This window comes from Leptonychotes weddellii, chromosome 1, assembly GCF_054177405.1.
Source record: "Leptonychotes weddellii isolate Sample4059 chromosome 1, ASM5417740v2, whole genome shotgun sequence".
Lineage (NCBI taxonomy): Eukaryota > Metazoa > Chordata > Mammalia > Carnivora > Phocidae > Leptonychotes > Leptonychotes weddellii.
Genome location: NC_138369.1, coordinates 130,458,453 through 130,484,842, shown reverse-complemented (window position 1 = coordinate 130,484,842; position 26,390 = coordinate 130,458,453). Strand labels below are relative to the sequence as shown.

Sequence of the window (26,390 nt, the reverse complement as noted above, 5' to 3'; positions counted from 1 at the left end):
TTTTGTTACCACAAGAAGTCTTAGGCCAGATATATCCTACTAGAAGCATTCCATAGATGAAGACTCTCCTGCTAGCTAGTACCCTTAGTTTATTTGCCAGGAGGTCTGACATTAACATGTTTACAAGATTTGATCTGGTCAACTTCTTTCTTTCCTGGAAGTGCATCTTACCCATCACCCATCCCCTGCCTCCCCCTACTCCCTAGAAGGAGAGAGTATGGATTGCAGATCTGTTGCTTAACTGTTTCCTTCTCAGTATCAAAATGAGCAAAATTTACAATAACCTTCATAGGAAAAATGAAAGCCAACATTCCTCTGGCTTGGGGAAAATCATTTCAAATGGTCCTTATAATTTTTAAGATAGTTGAAAATTATCTTTTCTCCATCAAGCAGATACTGTATGTCTTTTGTGGAGATAATAATGACCTAGTCTTCAACGAGGAAGTAAGAGAAGGCATGCTCTGGGAAGTCTTAGTGTGGTGGAGGTCATGGGGGACATGGTTGGCATGGCAGATGGAGTACTGGACTTGGAGTCTAGATTTAAGATTCAAAAAGGACTAGTCCAGAATCCCATCTACTGGTCCCAGGCTAGGAACTCCTGATTTATACGATCTAAAAATATTTTATAACTCTGAGATGCTGTAAACCTATAATGTCTATAACCCCAGGTTGCTCCCAGTATGGTGGAAGGCAGGATTTAGGCAGCAGAGGTATGTAAATAAACATGGTGCCAGCAATAGGCGTGCAGGGATATATGAGTGCTATGCATTCTTTGCACACCTTTTGTCTTCTCTTTGTGATTCCACAGTACTGACCTTCTGTTTGTGTGCTTTGCCAGGGGTACTTCCTTCTCCAGGAGGGTAATCAAGTGACAGAGAATGCCCTAGGTTGCTGACTTACAGTGCCAGGCATTTGAGAGTTGGGTTGAATTGAGTTAGCTTAGGTTAGATTGAGCTGAGGAAGCTCAGTCTGGGAAAAAATTGTGGTTGAATTCTTTGGAGATAACATCCTACCCCACTTTCCTTATAGCTTAGAGGGAACCATTACAGAGAATGAAGCTGGTCTGTAATCACCTTGATGGGTTAGGTGGTGGGAGGGTAGGGAAGCTGGGACAAATGGTTCTAATTGTGTCTGGACTTTTTCCCCCCAGGAACTTTTAACTTGCTGTGAAGAAGGGAAGGGGGAGCTCAAGGATGGCCTGGAGGTGATGCTCAGTGTCCCAAAGAAAGCCAATGATGCCATGCATGTCAGCATGCTGGAAGGTAGCTGTCTGTCCTCCCAGCCTCCCCGGGGGAGCCTCCTCCTTTCCTAAGACCAGGGAGCTTGTATCGTGGTCTAGAACTTGTATGAAGTCAGGCAAGGGGCAAGGCTGGAAGAGAGGAGAAGTGGCAAGTTGAGGATATAGGTCCTTAGGACATTTGTCCTTAGGAGGTATGAGAGGAGCTCCACAGGGGCCAGCTCAACCAATACCTGCCTCCAGGTAGGACCAGGTAGGACCAGGTCCAAGTTGGACTTTGCCCAAGCACATGTAGTCCACTGGAACCGTGTTATTGGGGCCCAGAGACCCGGTAGAGTGAGACTCCAATAAAGTGCTCTTACCACTGCAGAACAGATGTGCAGATCAGCCATGCCGGGGCGGGACTGTTAGAGGAGCTCAGACTCGGCATCCCAGTCTGGGCTGGCAAACAGGTGTTGTGGGACAGAAATGTACTCTGTTGCAACTGTGCAAACCTGTGGGCTGTGTTTTCTCCTCCGGGCTCCATCTCCCGTCATCACCTCCCCTCCCCCGCTCCCCACCTTCCGTCTAGAAGACTTGGTCTGGTCTCACCACTTCCTGGGTCACCCTGAGCAGAGGAAGCCATAGTTCTCCATGCAATGGAGCCCTGGTGACCTTCTCCAGACTAAGCGCTGGCCGTCTGAACCTACTCCTCTTGCCACGATTTCTCCACCCTTTTCTTTTCTGTTTGCACCTGATCCTCATCCCCAGCCCTGGGTATTCTCCCCTGCAAGCAAACCTTCTCCTCCAGCCTGTCCCTGCCCTGTATTCTGAAGCCAGTTACTCCGAGTACGGTCTGCGCACCAGCAACAGCAACACCTGAGAGGTTGTCCCAAGAGCAGATTCCTGGGCTCCACCCCACAGCTACCGAATCCCAGTCTCTTGAGGGGGCAGGGGTCGGTAGGAATCTGTGTGATTCTTACACATACTAAGTTTCAGAACCGCTGTTAAAATTTAAAGTGGAATAAATGGAACTGTTGAAGGTGTGTGCACCACACTGTACAGGAGCCGTCAAAGGGAAGAGTCCTAGGAATGGAACCTAAGAAATAAAGCAAGGACAAATCAAGTGGAGTCAAGGGCACTCCTCCATCCAGCAGTGCTTGTCCTCAGCCCCACTCAGTGCTCTGAGTTGGTGGGGAACTGTAGGGAGAAGGTGACATAGGGTTTGCCCTCGCAGGAGGTCCCAGGTCTTGGGGAGATGCCACTGATCCTGGTTATGCGTAGGAGACGTGGTGTGGGAAGGGGGATCTGCTTACTGTTCCCTAGAACTGTCTCCTCAAGTATTGAGGAGTCTCGGGAATCAGCCCAGAGAGCCAACGTTGTGGGAATGGGGGGCTCATGGTCAGGGAAGCCTTTCCAAGCGGGGAGTGGAATGTGGCACCCACGTGGCACCAGAGAAACTCCATGGGGTGGGAACGGGTGTCTTTCAGGGTTCGACGAGAACCTGGATGTGCAGGGAGAGCTGATTCTCCAGGATGCCTTCCAAGTGTGGGACCCAAAGTCGCTGATCCGGAAGGGGCGGGAGCGGCACCTGTTCCTCTTTGAGATCTCCTTGGTTTTTAGCAAGGAGATCAAAGACTCTTCAGGACACACGAAATATGTTTACAAGAACAAGCTACTGGTAGGTGGGGCAGGTGGGGTAAGACAAGTCCCCCTGTTGTCATAGAGCCTTCGGGCAGAAAGGGCTCTTGAACACTCAGCTCATCTCTCCCCCTGGCACCACACCAAAACCGTCCTGGACAAATGAAAATGCCTCCTATTTGGAAAGCTGCCCCCCCCTCGACTCCCACTTCTGCATCTTAGAGTTCACCGGTCTTCTTGCTGTCTGCTTTTAGTGCCTCCCTCTTCACCCTCCCTCCCTGCCACCTGCTAATCTGGCAGGCACCTGCAGGTCCTTTCATCCGGGTAGCTGAACAAGCATCCAGTCTGTTGAAGTTTGATTGACAGAAGCCCCTCCCTCGGTCCTCTCCTCTTTGTTGCCCTTCCCTTTCCCACCCCAGCCCTAAGTTCCCCACTGCCCTCCCCTTCCCCGCCTCTCACAGGCATTTCCTGTCTACAGACCTCAGAGCTGGGTGTGACCGAGCACGTAGAAGGTGATCCCTGCAAATTCGCCTTGTGGTCTGGGCGCACCCCCTCCTCAGACAATAAAACAGTGCTGAAAGTAAGTACTGCTCTCCGCTGGGCACTCGCCCAGGGTTGCGGGTAGCAGGAGGAGGGCAGAGGGCTGCAGCATGTTCTTCCTGAAAGCTGGGGCCTGGAGACTCCACGGGGAGGGCAGTATCCCATGGGTATTAAAAAGCAAGTTCTTTCATGGAAGTAGACTTGAAATCTCAAAGACCAGGGGCGCCTGGGTGGCTCAGTCGGTTAAGCGTCTGCCTTCTGCTCAGGTCACGATCCCAGGGTCCTGGGATCGAGTCCCACATCCGGCTCCCTGCTCAATGGGGAGCCCGCTTCTCCCTCTTCCTCTGCTTGCTTCTCCCTCTGCTTGTGCTCTCTCTGACAAATAAATAAATTAAATGTTAAAAAAAAAAAAAAAGAAATCTCAAAGACCAGTGGTCTTCTAAGTCCCTCCCCTCATGTGTACCTAGAGGGAGGGAGGCAGGGAGTAGCCTGCTGGGCTGTCTCAGCAGGGCCCACTTAAATATGTTCTGTCCATATGTCCTCTTCAAGGGCAAGGACAACTGACCTTTTGGCAAAAGCTACCTTGATTTGCTCCACATTCATTCAATACTTTTTCTTGAACACGTTCTGCACAGAAGGTATTCTGCTCAGTACTGCTTCTAGCTACGCATGAGAGATGGACCTTGTCCTCCAGAAACTTACATTCTAGAGCTCTAGTAAATCACACTAACGTGGTGAATATGTTGATTGAAAGGAGTGCTGGGTGGGAGGATGGGTTAGCCTGGTGGTGGGTATTGAGGAGGGCACATTCTGCATGGAGCACTGGGTGTTATGCACAAACAATGAATCATGGAACACTTCATCTAAAACTAATGATGTAATGTATGGGGATTAACATAAGAATAAAAAAAAAAAAAGAAAGGAGTGCTAAGAAAGGACCTTTCACTAGATGACAGCCTTAAGGAGTCATTCCAGCTCTCCAGAGCACATGCAGCCTGGGGTTTTGGGCTTGTGGTAACATGCATCTAACCAGGAAGGGGTCCTGCAGATGGGGCTCCCACCAGTCATTTGCTTATTGGGGTGGCTGCCACCAAGGAAGAGATGGTCCGACCCTGACAAATGCTTCACACTTGTTCCCTCTGAATTGCCAGCCTAGCTCTACCTGCCATGAGACAGAATTACCTGAAAACAATTCCACAAAGACAAATGGGATGTTCATGAAATGGCAGAAGTGCCTTCAATGAACGTGTTTACAAGGCTAAAAACCCAGCCCTGACTTTGAGGCAGCACAAACCTATGTATGTAGGCATACCAGGAGTTGAACGTGCTGACATGGATCTGTACCACTTGGTAAATAGCCACTGCCTTCAAATATCCCTTGCTACCCCTCCCAGTACTCCCCAGACCTCCCCAGCATCTAGCAATTGATGTGTTCATCCCTGACCCAGCAGGGGACCTCTACATATGCTCCAGCCCCAAGGCAGATGGCAATATTTTTTTAAAGATATTTATTTATTTATTTACTTACTTCCTTACTTATTTACTTATTTATTTGAGAGAGAGAGAGAGCAAGAAAGAGAGAAAGAGAGCATAAGCAGCGGGGAGGGGCAGAAGGAGAGAGAGAAGCAGACTCCCGCTGAGCAGGGATCCTGACACGGGGCTTGATCCCAGGACCCCGGAATCATGACCTGAGCCAAAGGCAGACAGACACTCAACCAACTAAGCCACTCAGGTGCCCCAGGGCAGATGTCAGTATTGGTCAGTGCCACACAGAGTATTAAATACTTTGAAAATCACTTCTGTACAAGTCTACATTGAGTATTGAGGTCTTAGCCCCATTCTAGAAGTTGAAGGAGTGTGTCCCTGGGATTGAAGAGTCATGCGTGTAAAATGAGAAATGAGCTCCTCAAACATTTGGTGTCCTTGAAAATAATGGGTTAAGCCTGCAGGAGGAGGCTTGAGAACTGTTTTGGCAGGGCAAAGGGAGATGGGGTGTTTACTCTTTCTCTCTGTGGCACCCCAGGCCTCCAACATAGAAACCAAGCAAGAGTGGATCAAGAACATTCGAGAGGTGATTCAAGAAAGGATCATTCACCTGAAAGGAGCTTTAAAGGAGCCAATTCAGCTCCCCAAAACACCAGCCAAACAGAGGAACAATAGTAAGAGGTAACCAGCATCTCTCCCCCCCAAGCACTGCCTCATGTGCTCCAGGAGCGGGAGTGGGGTCGCCCTCTGCTCCCACAGGAGCAGTGCGCTCTGCAGTTGGCACCCCTCTCTATGAAGCCCTAAGATGAGGAATCTCCTCTCTGAGCATCTCACCATTCCTGCCAGTTATATTCAGCAGGGCTCCATCGAGCACCTCTTATTTCACAGACGCTGCTAGGTGCTCTGAGAAGGGGAAGTGCACGATGAGCCCCTGCCCTCTAGAACCATCTAACAGTTGTATCTCACACGTGGAACAGTTAGACTAGAAGAACCAGTGCCACCCGTGGGGACAGTAAATGCTGTAAAAATTCATTGAGAGGGGACTTTAGATGAGCACTAGAGAGGAACGTCCAGGGAAGGCTTTGAGAGGGAGGTAGGCCATGAGTGGACTGACGAGACAGTAAAGGAGTTTTGTATATGGTAATGGCAGGGGGATGGGGTGGTGGGGTTATCACTGCAGCTCTTCTGTAACCCCCAAGTCCTCACCTTCAGTTATCTGAGATAAGCAAGGTGATTGGGCAGAAGGGGACTGATTTTTTGTATCTTCACCTCTCTGGGCCCTTCCGAATCCCAGTTGCCCTACACCGATGGAAGGCTTCCTAACTGTTTCTCAAATCTCCATGGAACAGTCACCTACAATGACTCTCTTAGAGGGCACTTCAAATGAAAGCATATAAAAAACATCATGATAACCTTGGGAAAAAAACAAAGTTCTGGGGGTGATGGTCGCTGGTGGTAATAGGCTCGCCTTTCCTCCACTATTCATGAATGGACTAAATCCCAAAGATCTAGTTGACCTTCTGGTGCCAACCAGGATACATGGACCTGAGGACCTGCAGAGTAGCAGCATTAGTCCAAAGGGAGGTGATAGCCAGAAGAAGAGTGTCACTAAGGTAGGGAGAGATACCTCCACAGGCCAGAAGCCCCAAGACCTGCGTGGCCAGGATAAGGTCACCTCTCAGTGCTGGAAGGACAAATTAGAGCTGTATTGGAGGAGGGGTTATTTTGATTTCAGTTACCCATGTCCAGAATAAAGGGAAGGGGCAGACTTAGTTTAGCGCCAGGGACCCACCCTGCTGCAGGAAGCCCCTACTCTAATAAAGGAGATAGAGTGGAAATGTTCTAAGAACTCAATGTCCAACAGCATGCAGGAAAGGAAAGAATGGATATTCAGGTGAGGTTGGCTCAAGCGTCTCTGTGATAGAGCCCCTTTTTCCCTCAGTAGTAGAGTCTGGACATCTATAGAGCATGAGATGGACCTTTCTTGGAAATGCCTCCCACCGTTTTTCTGTCATTGTCCTGAAATAAGAGAGTGAAAACCCTGGGCAGAGTCTGCAGAGAACAGTAAGGCTGTCTGTCATTTCATTAGCTTGGCTCCCAGGAGGCGGGGACAGAGTTTACAGAGGAGTGAATTGGCTTGGAGAGCACCCCCACTCCTGGATGGGCTCCCCACATCCCCCAGACCTGGCTTTATCTGCAGTGGGCCAGAAGGGCCTGCAATGGGCCAGAAGGGTGGGAAGCACAAAGTACAGCCAACCCTCAACTGTAGGCAAATGGTGGGGAGCAGCGGCCCAGGTATCTAAAACAGCAGATGATCTAAGAGTCCTTTATTCTTGGTTTTGAAATGCATCACATAATTTCGTTTTACAGCAGATCTTCCTTCCTACGAATGTGTGGCTTATATTATTAAAATAAGTTGGCATTTCCCACCCCCGCAAGTGATGGTAAGAAGGCAGTTGACCTAGAAGCATTCTAGGTAGAAGAAGACCCTTTGTAAGACTAGGAAATACTGTGTATATACCTGTGTATCACATGCATGCCCACCTGCACACACATGTCCACGTACACCAGACTGTAATTGTTGAGACTCTGTGAGGCGACTTTGTACATGGGGCATTTTGCCCACGTGGTGTCATCCTCGGGCAGCAAGTTCCCAATGCCATTACCTCTCCAGAAGCAGCATCAGGGGTGAGACTTTCACAAGCCTCCATGGGAAGAGTGGACACTCTTGGTGCTCATTTATCCAAGTCCTGGCCCACATCTCCTTCAGTTTTTCCTGACACGGACCATTCAGCCTTCACCAGTTCCCAGGCACCTAATCCCCCTTGGCCCTGGCTATGGGTTCAGTGCAGGATTGAGACCTAATTCTCACACTAGAGAATTGAAGGGACATGTGAGTGGGACAGCTATATGGTCCAGCGACCCAGGAAGGGCTCCAGATGTCAGGAGCGCACTCAGGAGATTACTTCACTAGATGCTCAGGAGCACAGATGACTCAGAAAGCTGCTGTGCAATCTGGGGTCTTTGAGATGGGGCCTTGGCCTTCTGTGTTGATACGAAGTCATCATAAACAGGCACGAGATCCACAAGACCCACCAAAATGAAGGAAATGCTCTCTTCCTCCATACCCAGGTGATGAGCATCCAACATCAGCAACTTCCCAAAGATAATCTCACGTGGAGGAAATATCTCATGTTATTTTCTTGAACAGAAGAAATACAAGTAAAAAATATATATATATTCTTCTCAGTTCTGTTTTCTTTATAGGCCAGCTATAAACTAACCCCCATCCTCCCTCAGCATGCAGAAAAACTATTCGAATACCTTGAACTCTGGGATTGTTGGGGATCACCCAGTCAGCTGGGTAGACGCCTAGGTTCTAAGTAGGGTGGACCTCTTCTAACTGCCTATTGTAGACCCATTCCCAGTCAAAAAATAAATAAATCATCACCTCCTCTGCACCGTGGGCCAGAGGAGTTATGGAGGGGCCATTTCATGCTCAGTTATCAGCATAGGGATTGTGTGCTTTTTAAGTACAAGAGGTGACATCTTTGAAAATCACATAGGGCTGCTCTCTTTAGTGGGATAATTTTAGACAAATCCCTGCTAGAAAGTACTGAGGCTCTGCTCTGCCAGACCAGCTGGAAATCCTTGTGTGCTCTAAACCCACAGTGGTTCCCCCCACCCCCACCCCTGTTTTTTTTTTCTCTTCTGCCTGCAGGGATGGAGTGGAGGATGTTGACAGCCAGGGGGATGGGAGCAGCCAGCCAGACACCATCTCCATCGCCTCCAGGACCTCTCAGAATACAGTGGACAGTGACAAGGTAGGACAGTGTCCCAACCTTCCTTCCCCTAAGACTTCTTGTTGGCTTCACCACCCCTGGAGAATTAGCCCCAGAGGAATTTCTCCCACTATGGAACCCAACCTCAGGAGTCAGTTGTCTCTTTGTGCCAGCCAAAGTGGAAAGAGCAGGGCTGGAGGAGGTGTGTCACAGTGTGGAGATGTTGTCTGGGCGGATAGAAGACCAGGTGACCAGCCAGACCTCTCCTGTCATGGGAGTTTAGCAGAAGTGATGAGGATGTGGCAAGGGTGAAGGGTGAGAGGGTCTGGGTGTCCTGTCCTCCGGAGATACCCCGCCTGGGCTGCTTGGGTGGCTCTGCCTCCTGGGAAGCTGGACCTCAGGGGCTGAGGCTGGGATGGTTTCCTGAGACCTTAGTGGCTGTGACTGGCTCATATTTATAATGATTGAATAGGCTCATCTAAAGTTAGACCAAGACCAGTGATTTGGCAAATGGCCACAGAGATGCTGGTTGGTAGGGGCCTCTTCTCTGAAGGGGCTCCGGTGGAAAGGATGCCTTCCTCTGGCCAGAGTATTGGGGTTCAGTTTCTGAGGGGCAGAGGACCAAGAAGTGGTGTGGGAAGCAGCTTGGAGGGATGTAGTAGTCTTTTCGAGAAAGCCTGGTCACTTGGTCTATTATATTTTGGAGCAAGTAAGCAGAAGGTAGGAGTTCTGAAGGAGAGTACAAGAAAGGAGTAGCGAAGACCCAGTGTATTTGTTCAAGCCAGGGGAAGAATTCAGCTGTCTAAATTTGGCAGGAATGGGAAGATTTTTGTCTCCAGCTCAACTCTCATTTGCTTACCTCAGGGTCAATGAGTATGAGATGATCTTTTGCTGCATGTTAGTGATTTTATGAATGAAGGGATGGAATTCCAAAGATGATTTGGCCCTAGTCTATCAAGACCTAGTGTGTTGGTCTAGTCCTTCAGCCTTAGGCAACAGACTGTGTCCTTGCTTCATTTTTGTTTTCTATGTTATGGGGTTTTTTTGAAGATGATCTGAATTCATTAGGATTTTTCCTAATTTTTTTTTTTCTTACTGGGATAAAAAAAAAAAAAAAAAAAGACTGTGCCCCAGACCTTCCAAGATCACGGTGCTAAGTCACGCTCTAGACTAGTATTCAAGAACATTCAAGGTAATTCTGTCTGACATCCTGCCTTCAAGTTTCTAAGCCATTTTTGACTATCAGAGTGGATGGAAAATTGTTTTTTTCCACTTGTAAAAACATACAAAGAAAACTATTCCTGTACTTTCCTTTCTCCTCTGATCTGTTGTTTAGAAATGTAACCTAGAATATCCTATGAATGAGTGTTTCTTTTTAAACAGTCAGTGGGTGGGAAGCAAAATGCAGCATTTCCCATGTTCAGAGAGAGGCTCTTAGTTTCACGGTCCAGGGGATCCATCCCTTCCAGCTGCTACTGCATCTTCCCACAGCCCTGACTTAGACACAGACCCCTGTGCCAGAGCCACTTGTCTTGTCTTCGGCTCCAGCCGTTCCTTGTCTTCTGGCAAGGTAAGTGAGGCCAAATTAGAACACTTCCGATGGCAGGCATGTCACAATTCATGAAGAATCCTGGTTACTTACATATTATTCTATAAATAAGGAAACTGAGGCCTAGAAAGATTGAGTAACTCACCCAGGAAAATTCTAGTAGTTCGTGGAAAAGCAGGAACTAGCACCCAGATCATTCTGCTTCACTGTCATGTTTTTTCTCTCACTCCAAAGGTCAAGGCATTGTACTCCCAATGCTAGGATGAACTCAGCTGGTCAGTCTTTCTGCACATTCCACAAAAACATTAGTCACATATTCTTGAAAAAGCACCCACCACGTGCTGAGCTCTGTGCTGGATACTGTAGAGAGATGTGGGTTATTTGTTGAATGTGAATCCTTATTTGTGTAATTCTCGTTCGATGTGTGTCTCTCTAGCCAGGCCGTTGAGCCTTGATGAGGGCAAGGTTGTCTGTCTGCTTCACTCCTGTCCCTGGCCCGCAGCACACACAGATGCTCAGGAAAGGCTTGTGGGATCAATGAACAGAGGGAACACAGTCCCTGATCTCAGGAAATTCCAGTATCAGGAGGCAGCTAAAACAGCTGGTCGGAAAGCAGCCAGATACACAAACATTGTATTTTTAAATATGCTCAAGAAGCCTCGAAGTTTCCTTACCACCAAGCAGAAAGCAATAGTCAGCTGGAGAACCTGGTTTGTTTGGGAACACGAACCCCTAACTCCCTTCTCAGGCCCTGGGAAACATGGGTAGTGGGTCTGGGGATGATGGGAGATTCTGTGTTCTATACAGGAACCCTGAAGAATCGCCTAGAAGTAGTCACACTTTCAGAATAAAACAGAGGGCCTATCTGTGACCACGTACTATAATTTAGAATGTCCTTACTCTTCTGACACAGAACGGTAATAACAGGACAGCCATGTGCCCTCCTTCACCTACACTCCCCTTCGTCAGGCAAACCAGTAAGTGGTATCTTTGAGTTCAGAGATGTATCAACAGTGTTAAATTTTCCCCTAACTGTACCAGAAAACCAGGAGACTGGTCTCTGTTGCTTTCCAAGTGGTCAGGTGAACAGACTCTGAAGAAGAGCAGGATAACAAAAATGGACTGATTCAGGGAAACCGAACCACATTCAAGAGAAGGGCAAAGAGGGGCAGCTGTGGGGAGGGAATAGGGCAGAGTCCCTCTGCAGGGATCAGGGTCATCTTCACAATGGGTTTCTAGAAAAGACCCCAGTCTTCGTCTTCTAATCCAGAAGAAGAGAACAGTGGCAGGGCTATGCTGGGTAGATGAGGAAAATGTAACCATTAAAGAACCACAGCTTCGGGGCCCTCGGGTACCTCTCCAATCACCTTGTGTGTATTTTGTGTGCTGTGGTGGGGTGGAAGGAGTTTGGGCACACCCAGGTTCAAATCCCAGCTCTAGTGGTTACCCTCTGTGTCCTGTTGTGTGAGTTACTGCGCCTTAATTTCCCTATCTGTAAGACAAGCACATTTACTTGCCACCTGTTAGACATTCAGTAAGGGTTAATTTCCCACGACTGTTGGAGGGAAAACGAAAGTTTAGACGCTCTGAATAAGAGTACACAATTATTTCACAAACTGTGAGGATCTACTTCTTGAGTAGAGTTCTGCCGTCTTCCTTCATTAGCTGACAGCAGATTCTTTTCCATACTACACCTAAAGGGAGGTAGCTTCAACTTACCTGTCTATAAACAGAGCAACTCTACTCCTCTTTCCATTTGCTAGCCCTGAGGATCTAAGGCTTAGATATTTATTGTTAGCATTGGCTCATGGGTTATTTTACTAGTTAATGGATTATAATCCATTACTGTCAGGTATTCATTTTAATCCTCAAGTTGTACCATCTTGGGCTAGTGGCAACTCCTGGGCTTGAGATATTTGAAGATGGTTGTCTTGTCTTCTCTCCTCATCTTCTGTCTAGAAGTCCTCAGTTTCTCCAGCTGTTCCTTATATTAATGTATTTTCATGCCCTACCATATCCTGGCTGCCTTCCTCTGGATTTCCTTCAGTGTGGAATGATCGAAATAAAGTGGGGCCTCCAGAATGGTACCTGATCCTACAGATGTGATCTAACTAATACACATTCAGCTTCTTGTTCCAGGGCTACTCTGCCTAGTTTCCTCCCTGGTACATGTGTCTAGTAGCGGTATTCAGTGTTGGCTCATAAGCTCTCCATGCCTGCTTTCACTGGCTGCCCTGGTTGCACAGCTCGTTTAATGACCTGAGTGTTGGCGTACTAGATTTTCTCCTGTTTAGTTCCATCCCAGCATTCTAGCATATTTTGAATATAAATTATTTTTTTGTCCAGTATGTCAGCCGCATCTCCCAGCATTATCAGATAAACATACCTTCTATGGCGTCATCCAAATTCTTGCTTAAAAGGACAGGATTGAGGGCAGAAGAACAATGCCCGGCCCCTTTTCTCTACAGCACAGGATCTGGGGTTGCTTCCTTGCATTGTAAATCCTCCTATGATGAGGAATCAGTCTAATATTGTTAGTTCTTCACTAAATGCTGACAAAACCAGCAAGGGTGCTTCAGGAAATAGCATTAATCACTTTCTCCCAAATTGCTTTGGTTTAACCCTCCATGGTTCTGCATAGTTAAGTTCTAACTGTACCTGTCCCATGCAAAAGTCTTATTGCTGTGAAGGCAGATGGGTGTGCTTGCTTTGTTTGATTGCGCTCTGAGCCCCTTTCTCTTCTTGTCCAAAAATATGCTCCTGCCCTTCTGGGCACTGTAGAGAGTGTTTTGCCTGTATGTGTTTATGAAGCGGTGGGACTTTGTAACCATACTTCAAAGAAATACAGAGTTACAGAATTCCAGTGAAGTGAGCCTGAGTAATGAGGTGGCAGTGAAGAAGTATCTTGTTTAACATGATGGATGTCTGCGGAATAATTTCCAGCTAATGGTACAGAAGCGGCCACCTGCACTGTGCTGGTCCCTGTGCGTCTATTTACTGTTTAGGGTAGGCGTGCCGGGCCGCTCAATAATCGCTTATTGAATTGAATACTACAAACCCATCCTTGTAGATACTCTCCATCAAAACATCACTATGAATTTCTAGACATGTCCAAGCTGGAGACAGGGAAGTCGAAGTGAAATTGAGTTGCAGATGCTATTCTACGTAAAAATTCTAAAGGCAAAAAATGCTGCTGGAACATCCCAGGGCTGACTGTTTTAAATGAAGAATTTCAGTAACAAGCTAATGTGATCTAAGATACAAGGTGGGCTGGTAATGGCAATGTGCCAAATGGGGACAGGGAAATGTGTGAAGAAGCCTGGAGATTTCAGGATCTAACTTAATAGTTTTTCAGCCATACAGTCAAATCAGTGGGTCGTGGCCAAAATTTTGTTTCACTGATTGGTAAGGAAGGGTCAGCTTAGAGACAGTGAGGGCCCAACTAAGGGAAAAGTCAAAGGATGCCTACAGATGATACCTATAACAAGTGTGGAGCAGCCTGGCTGCAGGAGCCTTCTGAGAATAGACTTCCCTAGAGCCTCATCTGGTTTATCAGAATTTGGTAATCCTGACGCCTACATCTTGAGAGCACTTAGCAAGCCACTAGGTGTAAGGGCTGTAGTCGGAGAAGGTTCGGCACTTGAAGGTGCATTGGTGAGGGCTCAGCCCCTGCCGTGATGCAATGATTCTGCATGAAAGAGTGTCTGGAGCAGAGGAGACATGTGATGGGTCCCCGTCTGGGTTACTGCCTGGCACTCCCATGCAAGAAAATGGACAACATGCTTCCTAGAGTGTTAAGGACCCACAGATCACTGGGTTTGGCACTGAAGAGATAACCAGACATCTGGAAATGTGGAGACTCAGCAGTGTCAGGACTAATAAACATCCTATCAGTTCACACAAGGTAATAATATTCTTTGCTTGACAAATTGTTAAAAACCATCAAGATGGTCCACCCAAGGCTGAGTGTCCAGAATGCAGTTGTGACAGCTCGTTAGATTTAGCTGTGGTGCCAGAGCCGATGAACCACCTGCTGGAGATCCAGCCCATTAAATGCATTCTACTAAAAGCAACAGAAAATGTGATGGGGAGATCCCTCAGCACTTCTGCTACTCTCCCCTTTGTCTCAGTGGGGCTAAGGGCCCTAAAATAGTTCTTTATAGGGAGAGATTCATGTTACATCCTATCTAGTAACAAAACACTTTCTAACCCCTGAACAAATGAGAAGAGTACATAATGGTACTTCCAGTTACCAGGGCTTGGAGAGGATGTATCAGAAATCTAAACTTGACTTTATCAGCGAAGCGGTCCTGAGACTCAGTCACACCGCACCTCAACAGTGCAGTGGGTCAGAATTGCCATGTGAATCCTAGGTAGAGGCATCCCGATTCTTCTCAAGGACTCGCTGGTCACTCCAATGTGGGAAAAATGCCATCTCCACTTTCAAATTTTAAGTGCAAATTGTGGTTTTCCCCCGAGTGTTCTGAATAACCCAAGCCCAGGACTAGGTCTGAAAATAGCTTTTGTTCCTAGTTCAGTTCCTGTGGTGGGCAGAGGGGGGGGGACCTGGGGTGGGGGGGAGACAGGCATCGGTGGGCAAGGTCCAGCAGGGGATTTTCCTGCTTCCCCCCAGAAACACTGCTCCGTCCTCTTCTGAGCGGCGTTCAACACAGTACCAACGTGCTGGCTTTTCGGAACAAACTGATAAAGTGCGAGGAGTTGAGGTTGCAGGTTTTCATCTAAATGAAAAGTTCCTCAGATGAATGACTGGCTTCCAGCTATTGCCTATGACCAAAGGCTGTGAAATCCACTTGGATGGAAAACTCAACCTGGGTTCACGGGGCAAAATCACGATGGCATTATTTTACCTAATATTTTGATTGATACTCCATAGCTTAAAAACCTCCCTTGAGAGACCCTCTTTTTAAAGTTGCCGATCATCTGGAAGAGCAAATGCGTTTCATAAGCGACAGCAGCCCACGAGTCTCGTGCTGCACACGGGCCAATTGCAGAGAGGCCCAGAAGTGCTCTCAGGATGCTGGGAGCATGGCAGCCGCAAGGCATCTCCTCAGTTCTAGAGGCGCAGGGCCCAGGGATCGGTCACAGAAATCGGGAAACTGCAAACGGTGATTTGCCGGTAGATTAGATCTGTGTGTGGTAGCTGCAGGTGTGGCCACAGGCCAGAGCTGAGTAGGGGTGAGTTTGGACCTTGGAAACAGAAGCTCGGGGAAGAAAGGAACTGTACAGGTCATCTATCCCTCTGCCTTCATGGACACGTTTAAAAGAAACAAAGTGACTTGCTCAGAGTCACAAAGCCCGTTAGTTAATGGCAGACCTGGGCCTGAACCCCAGCTTAATCTCCTGCCTGTTAAATTGGGTTAAAAACATAGTACTTTTGTAGCAACCCTGATCATTTAACTTTTAGAACCTTGGAAGCAAAACGAAACCTCACTACTGTTACCCCCTTCTCAGACAGCCTCTGCACCCCCCTGCCCTGACCCGTGCCAATCTGTGATGACCCAAGGAAATTACACGGTGGCTCCAGAGCCCAGTCGAGCACCTCTGGGCTGGCACGCAGCAGAGCAGGGAAAGATAACTTCCCAAGCACGAATGCCTGTCAGACTCTTTGATACCAAGAACTTGTGACTCATAGAGTGGCCTTGGTGGGAGAGGGATTCTGCCCTAGACAGAGTTTTCAGGCCTCTCAAGGCAACTTCTTGGTTGGGCTCTGAGAGTTTGGCAGCGAGCACTGAGTTGTGACAAGGCTGATCCCTGCCTCCAAGCTGCCTGGGAGCAGTGAGTCCTGCCACAGCCCAGCATAAATATGAACTCTGTTTTTAAAAAAATCTCGGTGGAAGGAAAAAGCAAATTTGAGAGCAAGCCAAGATGTTAAAGTGGATTAGCTGGCGACAGTCCAAGGCAAACAAGACCCAAGTGAGTATGCCTCTCGCCGGACACATCCTGCTCGGGAGGAGGGGCATGAGTGGGGAGATGGCACGGGGGGGGGGGGGGCCCAAGGGCAGAGAGAGAAGTGGCAGCTCTCGGAGCAAGGATTTTACTGGCGTATTCTGCACAGACCTCTTGGCATACCACTTACCTTTTTTTCTCCTGTGTCAGTTAAAAGGTTCTTTTAGTGCAGAACAAAATGACTGTGAATGCCTTATTAAAGCTAATGGTAGGGGCACCTGGGTGGCTCAGTCGTTAAGCGTCTGCCTTCAGCTCAGGTCATGATCCCAGGGTCCTGGGATCGAGCCCCACATTGGGCTCCCTGCTCAAGCCGGGAGCTTGCTTCTCCCTCTCTTTCTGCCCCTACCCCCCACTCGTGTGCTCTCTCTCTTGCTCTGCTCTCTCTCTCAAATAAATAAATAAAATCTTTAAGAAAATAAATAAAGCTGATGGTAGGGGGAACAGGCTATGAGAAATATTGCTCTTAGCAAGTTGAGCTCGTGGGCGACTAGAAGTGACACCAGGAGTAGGGTGCCTGGTGGTGAGCCATCCTGGCCGGTACGAAAATTAACTCTTTCAGAAAATTCAAGCAGAAGTGTTGCTGGAAATGAATATTTGGAGCCACAGCAGTGAGACTAGAATGGATGGAGCAGAGGCAAGGGGCTTCGAAGTGGTGGTTGTGCTTGAAGCTGGAGCTACCTGGAGCCATGAAAACAAGACATAGGTTCTCTGTGCCCACAGCCTGGGATTCTTGGGAAAGGTCTGTTGGGTAGCAAGTGGGTAACTATTACCCTGTTTCTTGATCTTGAGCTTAGATTGGAAATGCTTGCTTTGGGTTTACCCGCCTGGCAGCTTAGTGTCACGTCCTCACAGCTGATGGCTACTGCCTACCCATCTGCCACGACCAGTGTAATGTAGTAGATAGAGAACGGGCTCGTGTGGGTCTCAGGATTTGTGGCACTGGAGTGAGGTGATGTGATCCTTATGCTAGAAAACAGGGCCTTGTCAAGAGAAGCCAGTGTGAACGTCCTCCATGGTGGCCCTCTATAAGGAGCCACAGTGAGGACAGGACTTGGGCTCCACACCTGTCCCCGGGCCAGTAAGTAGGAGATGCCTTCTGAGGGGCAGCAGCCTGATTCTGCCCTGATAGCTCTTCCTGTTGAGAGAAAACTGCTAGAAGAAGATGCAGAAGAACTATGCACAGGAAACCTGTGAGAGGTGTCCTTTCCCTAGCTTCAGGCAGACCCTCAGCCCTACCAGTCCTTCTTTCCATTCTTACCCGCCATGGGCCACGCAGACGTGGCCCTGGCCATGCCGTGTATCAGAGCCAGGGGGGCAGGGTTCAACCTCCCCAGATATTAAGGACAGCAAGAGGAGTCTTCCCTGTTCAGGATGTTCATCTCCTGTACTTTTCTTAACGCTCTGCTTGGCTCCATTTGAAATTGGTAATTGCAGGGAGATGTATACACTGACTCCAGGCTCAGGAGAGCTGTTCCTATAATCTGCGTGGCCTCTGCTGATGTTGGCCGTGGAATGCTTAGTGAGTGCTCCCTGAACACTGCTCTCAGCCTGTACCAATGTCAAGGGCTTCTCTCCTCTCAGAACTTGATGATGTCCTCAAAGGGAAAAAAGCCTCCTGTCTCCTGCTAGCTCCTCTTTCAGCTACAGGAATGGGGTTTAAAAGTTGCATTTACTATTTGTTGTCCCTGACTTACATACACATATGACTTACATACACATGATTTAGTGAGCACCAGAGGAGATGTAAAAGGCATTGTCTTTTCTTTTCCTCGGGATCTTGATGGATGCCACCTTTTTATCTCACAAATTCGTCAGCCATTTATTGAGCTCAGCGATACAGCAGGCACTGTTCTAGACACACAGGTCATGGCAGTGACCAAAACAAAACACCTTGCTTTCCTGCTGGTGTGAGCCTAAATATGCTCCATTTTAAGGCATTTGGAATTCACTGGAACTGACTTTTGTCTCTGTGACTGATACCATTGTGGCTTTTATCTAAAAAGAACTCAGCATTTCTTTTAAAAAGATCATTTGGGAACACTTGAAGGTAGTCCTGCAATTTTTAATTCCCTGATTCATAACCATTTCAAATTAGAATGCCAGATTTCTCTCCCTCTCTGTCTTTCTCTCTCTCTCTGTCTCTCTCTCTCTGTCTCTCTCTCTCTGTCTCTCTCTCTCTCTCCCTCTCTCTCTCACACACACACACACACACACTATATTTTGGCTCTGGTTGCAGTCAGCACACTCCTGATTAGAGAAGGTTTATGTTCATGGCAGGTGGACAGACATTCTAGACAAAGACAAAAGAGCAGGAAGTATTCAACATAAGCCCCAAATGCTTTTAAATTTCATCTATCTCATAAAAGAGTTAGGAATATCAGAAGGAAGTTGTTTTAAAAAAAAAAACAAACCTATTCTAATTTTTTAAAAAAGATGTGAAGGGATGAGGAGTAGGGGGGAATGGTTTGTTTAAAGGAGGTGCTTCAAATTGCGGAATCTGAAATCTGTAATGCAGAGTCCAGCTCTCCTCCCCACCCCCACTGCACCCACAACCCCCCAAAACAAGAGCAGTCACAATTTTTATGCCTTTTTCCATGGGGTATTAAGAACATTTATTGCATTCATGAAAAAATTTTTGAAAAATCCCCAAAGAGAAAGATTTCTAGGATATGTTCGCTAACATTTAAACTCAAGACAGTACTTCTAATAGCGGAACATGAAGTCCAACCTACTAGGTTGGTTGTGTTATTTAAGGAGCAAACTAGTTGGCACAACCACTATCACATGACCAATTAAAAAAGATCTGTGAGCAGAGAAGAATGCAATTAGAGGTAAAATAGAAAATTATTTCAAATGATTTCATTCTTTTACTCAGTGGAATTTTACTGAGTGTCCACTGGTGGCAAGATACCTTGGAGATTCAGAATATGTAAGAACAACCTCTGTCCTTGCACATCCCAAGTGTGTTATATGCGGCTGTGGACGCATTTCATGTATTTGTGAAAGGGGACAGTTATACTTAGCACTTCCTTTATGCTAGCTGCTTTGCTAGGAACCCGAGAAATTACAAAGAGAAAGTGTCAGATGAGAGACATACTGACCACACTGTCTGCTAGGTTTTGTAAAAGAAGCATACCCACTTTGTGCAACAAATTCAGCCTGGCAAATTGGATGGCGACTAGACCAAAAGTGAGATTTGAGCTTGGCCTTAAAGTTCATCTTCCTTTCTGTTTCCCCTCCTTTGTATCAGTTTTGATCCCAAAATAGTTACTCTATCATGGACAATATGTAAAGGAGAAGTCCTACTGATACATCTGTATCAAAAGAATTATTTTGTTTTGATGTAGAATTTGACTTTTTTTTTTTTAAATGGGCTCTTCGCTCTGATGGGAACTGTTCAGAAAAATCATTAGACTCTTTACCAAAATCTTCTTTTACTTCCTCATAATAATTTAATTAAACCTGTTTTTCCTCAAGCATATGCATTCAAGATTCTTGAAATGAACTTTCAAAGTAGTAATATATGCATGGGTTTCAAAATGTAGGTATTCTTCCTGAGAGATTCTTTAAAAACATGAAGGCTCATATTTATTCATTCTTCTTAAAAATGTTTAAACAAGTAAACAGCATACAGTAAATACTGTTTTACACTTTTTCCGTGTAACAAATTTGGGTAATCATACAGTAGGTCATGTAGTGCTGCTTCATTCCTTTTGATGGCTACATGGCATTCATTACCATAATTTATTTAACTCATTCTCTCTTGATGGGTGTATGGCATGTTTCCAATCTTTTGCCATTACAAACAAGGCTGTAATTAATAGCTTTGTACAGATATAGTTTCTCATACTTGTGAATCGTGAGTATATTAACAGAGTAACTTCCTAGAAGTACAACTGCCCTTTTTAAATTTTGGTAGACAATGTCACATCACCCTGTGTGGGTGTTGTCCCAGTCTATACTCCCTCCAGTTGTGTGTAAGAGTGCCCAGTTTCCCCACAGTCTTGCAACATAGGGTAGCATCGATATTTTTATCTTTTCCAATCTGATATCAGATACTCTAAAAATTAGCCTTATTCATTATTGCTCTGGTATGTTTTGTTTAACTGATAATATTGCCACTATATTATTTTCTTTTATTTTTATTGAAATGTACTTAAATACTTTAAATAGTATTTAAATCTATACTATTACCCAAATGTGACTTGTGGGCTTGTCTGATTAATGTTAATTATACTTTTGTTTCTATGGATAGAGTACATTCCTAATTATAAACATCTGATATACGTTAAACTTTTTAGATTTTTTTAAAAAGTGAAATATGTATGCTGAAAATGCATACAAACTCCTAAACAATTGAATGGACAATTATAAAGTGAACATACAGGAAATAACCATGCAGGTCATGGCTTTCCAGAAGCCCCCTGTGTGCCCCTCTCTGATCACAACCCTGTTCTTCTCCCCTAGAGGTAATCATTCTCTTAGCATTTGTAATAATACTGACCTTACTTTCCTTTATATTTTTACCCCTTTTGAATGTGTCTCCAAGCAATGTAGTTTCAATGTGGCTGTTCTTCAACTTTATATGACTAGAATTATACTGTGTGTGTGTGTGTGTCCTGCTCAACCCTTATTTTTATGGAATTCATCCATGCTGATGTGTATAGGTCATTAATTTTCATTGTTGTATAGTATTCCATTGTATGACTATACCGCAGTTTATCCATTCTCTACATGGGATGTTTGGGGCTATGGGAGCAATACTGCTGTAAATATTTTTGTATATGTATCCTTGTGTGCATGTGCTTGAGTTTCTCTAGGGTGTAAAGCAAGGAGTGGAATTTCTAGATGAACAAAAAAAGAATTGCCAAGTAATAGGGTATATCTGTATCTATATCTTCAACTTTACTAGTTGGTGTAAACTATTTTTTGATATGCTGGTACCAAATTTCCACTCCTACCAGTATATCTGAGATTTTCTGTTGCTCTCCATCCTCGCCTATACTTGATACTGTCAGACTTCAAAATTTTTGCAGGTCTAGTGGGGATGTGGTAGTATCTGCTAATAGTTTTAATTTGCATTTCCCAAATCACGAATGAGGTTGAACATTTTGTTATGTCCTTATTGCGCCTTTGGACTTTCTTTTATGATGCCCCATTCAAGCCTTTTGCCCATGTATCTACTGAGTTAGCTAGGGGTTTCTTGTATGCATTTTTAAGAGTTCTTCATATTCTAGATACTAATATTCTAGATATTAGTCCTTTATTGGCTATACGTTTTGTAAATATCTGTTCTCACTTTGTGGCTCGTCTTTTTACTCTCTTTATTCTGTCTTGATAAACATAAATTTGACATCTTGAAATCAATATATTTGTAAGTTAGAGGTTCATATGATGTCATGTATGAGACATTTCCTACATTTAGTATTTTAAAATATAATTCACCATTTATATCTCCTCAGAATAGTATAGCAACATGGAAACTTCATATATAATGCAGGTTTCTGTCAATCCCTAAACTTTCCTCCTCTGTTGTAATGAAAGAATAAGAACTACTTGACTTTTTGAAATGTATTTGTCTATTGTCATACATTATATAACAGGTTATACAGCTAAAGCAATGCAGTGTGTTAGGAAAAAGGTGATAAATATATTGGATTTGGAGACATAGGGAGGAAGTCTTCACATAGCAAAACTAAACATCTATGCTCACAGGAAAGCCTCTTGAATCCTGATTTTATATGTAATTCTTACCTTCATGGCCATCTAGTTACTTAGCCCATAAGAAAATTAGAAGGGGAGACAGTTACTTCTGTCTAGACCCACTAATAGCCACAAAGCCTGAGCTACTATCAGCAAGAGAGGAAGCAGAAAAGCCCTGAGAGCAAAAACTGATGGATGAATTAAAACTCTTAACAGTTTGGTTCTATTTAGTGAGGGTACCAAGAGAGCATCATGACTGGGCCCGTCTGAGGACTCCCTTGCATCTTGCACTACACCATAATTATTACTCATGTTGGTATTTGTAACTGTTAACAGAAGGGGAAATCATGTTCAATGTATTCTGCTTAAGAAGTCAGAGATTAAAAGGTATTTATAAAAATGGTTAAACTGGGGAGATAAAGTGTTGGTGTTTACCTTTAGTTATCCAGAAAACTTGATGATCCTGACACACACATTTCCCAAGGGGTTCTCAAGAACGGAGGTTATGTTGACTGGGGTTTACCTTAGTGGAATGATCTGTAAAGATGAAACTCAACTTTTCTCTGTCCTAGTGATTGACTCCAAAAAGACCGATGACTACCTTGGCATTTACTGAGCATCTGTACAATCCACTTTAGTGCAAGCCACTGTCCTCTCACACATGGCTTATGAACCAAGCCTCCTAACTGGTCCCCAGACATTCAGTCTTACCTCCCTCCACTCTCTTCTCCATTCTGCAGCCAGCATGATCTTTTTAAAATGCAAGCTGTCCACATCACTTTGCAGCTTCCAGTCCTTCACTAGCGTCCCTTGTTTTTAGGATAAAGATCAAAATCTTCAATATGACTGATGCGACAGCATGATCTGGGCCTCAGCCCACTTCTCTGGCCTCATGGGGGCCATTTTTCTTCCTGTGTCCTGCCTTGCAGTCTGCCTGGCCTTCCTTGAATGTGCCAGGGTTCTTCCCAGCCCAGGGCCTGTGTTTTCTCTGCCTGGAAGCTTCTCTCTCTTCCCATGCCTAAGTCCACCCCTTTGATCCTCTCTTCTTTCTGATTTTAGTCTGTCCTGACCCACTGCCGAAGTCCCTTCCCCAAGTCACATCTCTCACGACACTCTGTACTGTTATTTCTCCGTTCCTGTCACCATGACCATAAGCATTTGTGTGGTTATATGATTGCCTCCCCAGCCAGACTGAGGACAGCAGGATGTCTGTTTTATGTCCCCACTGCATCACCGAATCTAGCAAAGTACTGACTCATAGAAGGTGCTCGGTAAATATTTGTGAAAGGAATAACTGCAGAACAAATAAACACATGGTAACATGTTTGGCAGTGTGGGTAAGAGAGAGATCTAGAAACTGGGACCAAATGTAATTAAGAAAATCAAAATCCTAGTTTGGGAGGATCAGAGAAGTTTCAGCATTAGACTCTACAAAGTGGGTAGAATTTATCCAGGCAGCATTGGGAAGGGAGAGCAGAGGAAGGTCATTCTACATGGATGAAATGGTAAGAGCCAGTAAGGGAGAAAGGGAAAAATAGGTTGAGTTTGGGTTGTGCAGAGTAGATGTGCCTGGTTGAAATTCTGGGTTTGTGAGGTGAGCTATGAAAAATAAGACCAGAAGATTTGCTTGGGTCAGATTACAGCAGATCCTGCACACCATTTAAAGGAATTTAGACCTTATTGATTAACATCCAAGAAACACTGAGGGTTTGGGGGTTTTTTTTATTTTTTGCATGATAGTCACTTTTATCTTCACCTAGATGTACCACGGTCATCTTACTCTCTCATCTTTTCTCAAGACTCAGAAAGAGTCTAATGTTAACCCATCCACAACCCTCTGAATCTCATCCTTTGTCCCCACTTGGGTATATCACTCCAACACCTCTTTTCCTGCATGTTGTCAACTAGCTCCCGTCCATCTGCCATCCAATACATGTTGTTAGCTCATGCTCCGGTGAGGGCTGCACGTGAGCTTCTACTCCTGATTCTTCTTTCTCTACATCCTCCCCACCTCCAACCATAGTTTTTGTTGCTTCAGTTCTGATGTCCATGACACAGATGCCAAGATTATAGCTCTGAAGTGACTTGACTCCTCATGGCAGTTTTCATATGAGTTTATTCACTCACCCCCCATGTGCCAGGCTCTGTGCCAGGATGGAGACGTAGCAGTGAAACAAAACAGGCCAGTCCCCACCTGTATGAAGGCTAAGTTCTACTGAGCAACCAGAAAACCAACAAGCAAATTCAAGACCAAGTGGCCACATAATGAGCAGGGTTGGTGCTGGGCACAGTTTTTACAGCTGGTTGCCTCAGTGTTTCCAGTTGGATGTCTGACTTTTCCTCAGTCTCAGCCTCAAAAAGAGATTTCCTTCTTCTCTCAAATTAGTAACCCAGTTGACTTCCCTACTTGGAGCAGAATTCTCTCATAGCCAGTCTGTTGCCAAGTCCTGAGAATGAGTCCCTCAAAATCTCTGTCACACCACCCTGTCAGTTCTTGGTTACCCTGCACACCAAAGTAATTCAAATACCCTTTGCTGAAATTCTTTCAGTAACCTCTTAAATGGCTTCCCTGCTTTCTAGGATCTTACTCCTGCGTCTTATCTTCTCTCCTGACACCAGATTCATCCTCCTAAGGCTTTTCTTTCGATGTCTCACTTGTCAGTTAAAAGCTGTCAGTAGCGGGCGCCTGGGTGGCTCAGTTGGTTAAGCGACTGCCTTCGGCTCAGGTCATGATCCTGGAGTCCCGGGATCGAGTCCCGCATCGGGCTCCCTGCTCAGTGGGGAGTCTGCTTCTCCCTCTGACCCTCCCCCCTCTCATGCTCTCTCTATCTCTTCTCTCTCTCAAATAAATAAATAAAATCTTTAAAAAAAAAAAAAAGCTGTCAGTAGCACATTCACTAGGGATAAAGTACAGGCCCAACTCCAAAATGTTTATATAGTTTTCTCTCTGACACCTGATCCTTTAGAGACCTTTATCTGTTCTACATACTATAATGCACCTACTTTCGATTGAATCAGATGAAACTGCCATTTTTGTGTGTCTAAAAAATGGGTGAATATTGGCAGTTTATATGTTTCAACCTAATTTCACTTATCAAATAAATGGTTGCCTGCGTATCTTTCTCCCACGTTACATTGTGAGTTCCTTGACGATCGTATCTTGATCTTCATGATGCTCATAGCTCTCCTGTCTACTACAGCATCTAGCACGTAGTAAATAATGGTAATTGAATGCCCCCAGTCACAGCATGCTTTGCTCCTGCTTATGCCCATCTCCTGTGATGCTTACTGACTTGTAGAATCACATCTGGCCCGCCCTTCACTGCCAGCCGGACTCATGCCTCCTTCATGCAAATGCTCACTACTTCTCCTACCACACCTCTCAGCCACTAGTCGTGCCCCCTCCCCCCGCCTGCACACATACAAGCAAGTCAAATATCATTCTTTAACATTCAGGGCATACGTTGTGTGTTTTACTTGGCATCTGCCACATTGTGGAGCGTGACGGCGCACTCTCAACAACGAGTTGAGAAATCTCTGTTTCTGGCCCTTCTCCCTCACGCTGGGATCCAGCCCCCCGTCTCCAACTGTCTGTGGCATTACTGCGCTCAGATGACTCGCCTTGCGCTCCTCAGCAGACCTGAAACTGGACTCCTCACCTACCATCTGGGAGATATCTTTTCTTAACCCCCATCCACTGCTTTACTTCTCAGCCACCTTGGCTCTCCATTCTTGAGCCTTTTCCTGAAATCGTGTTGCAGTGGATCATCATCACAGTGATTGCATATTCTTCATCCTGGCTCTGGATTTTCATGGGACGTGTAAAGTCCCTTCCTGGGAGCTTCAAGAGGAGAAGCATGGCTCCCAAATCACAGTAGCATTCTCTAGGACCTATAGGCTCCTGGTCCACAGGCCCCTTCCCCCCTGGTCCTGCCCCTCTTCTGGCTCCCTTGCTGTCTGCAAACCTTTCCTCTAATGTTTTCTGGTAGATTATCTGTGTGATTATCTTCATTAAATATGATGATCTTTTAAATAAGAATTGCCTTTGTCTACCAGCCTATCACAGACATCACCGTGTCTCCCAAATTATTTCTCTGTACTGACAGATATGTTTCTGACCTCAGGAAGAGTGTTGTTGAAAAAAGCTTTCTTTGTTATTAGAATGATTTCTGGAGTCCCTTCCCTCAGCACCTTGTGAGATAGCATCTTCTTCTAGTTCACTGGTGTTTCCTGTGGGTTAGCTTTTATCTCAGCAGCTGAGTCCCGGGATCCGTGAAGACAAGGCTCACATATGATAGCTTGTTATCTGCAGTGCATTGACATACAGTTAGACATTCACAGACATGCTCAGAAAAGACTTGTTCAATAATATGTTTTATGTGTATAACTTCCGTTTTTGTATATTTATGGGTTGTGTGTCTCTGAATGTGTCTCCCATACACTCTCTGAGAAATATTCATCTACGTGGTTTGGGAGGCAGGGATCTCTTGGACATATCCCCTGGCCA

At 45.7% G+C, this 26,390-nt stretch overlaps 1 protein-coding gene across 1 annotated transcript in view; it reads left to right on the top strand.

Annotated features, from left to right (window-relative positions):
* Positions 1–26,390, top strand: part of KALRN (kalirin RhoGEF kinase) — a 535,107-nt gene that overhangs the window by 315,588 nt on the left and 193,129 nt on the right. Inside the window, exons 28-32 of the mRNA XM_081815029.1 lie at positions 1,151–1,262; positions 2,707–2,897; positions 3,336–3,437; positions 5,421–5,563; positions 8,604–8,706. Coding sequence (XP_081671155.1) covers positions 1,151–1,262; positions 2,707–2,897; positions 3,336–3,437; positions 5,421–5,563; positions 8,604–8,706 — 651 coding nt within the window. The remainder of the gene's footprint in view (positions 1–1,150; positions 1,263–2,706; positions 2,898–3,335; positions 3,438–5,420; positions 5,564–8,603; positions 8,707–26,390) is intronic.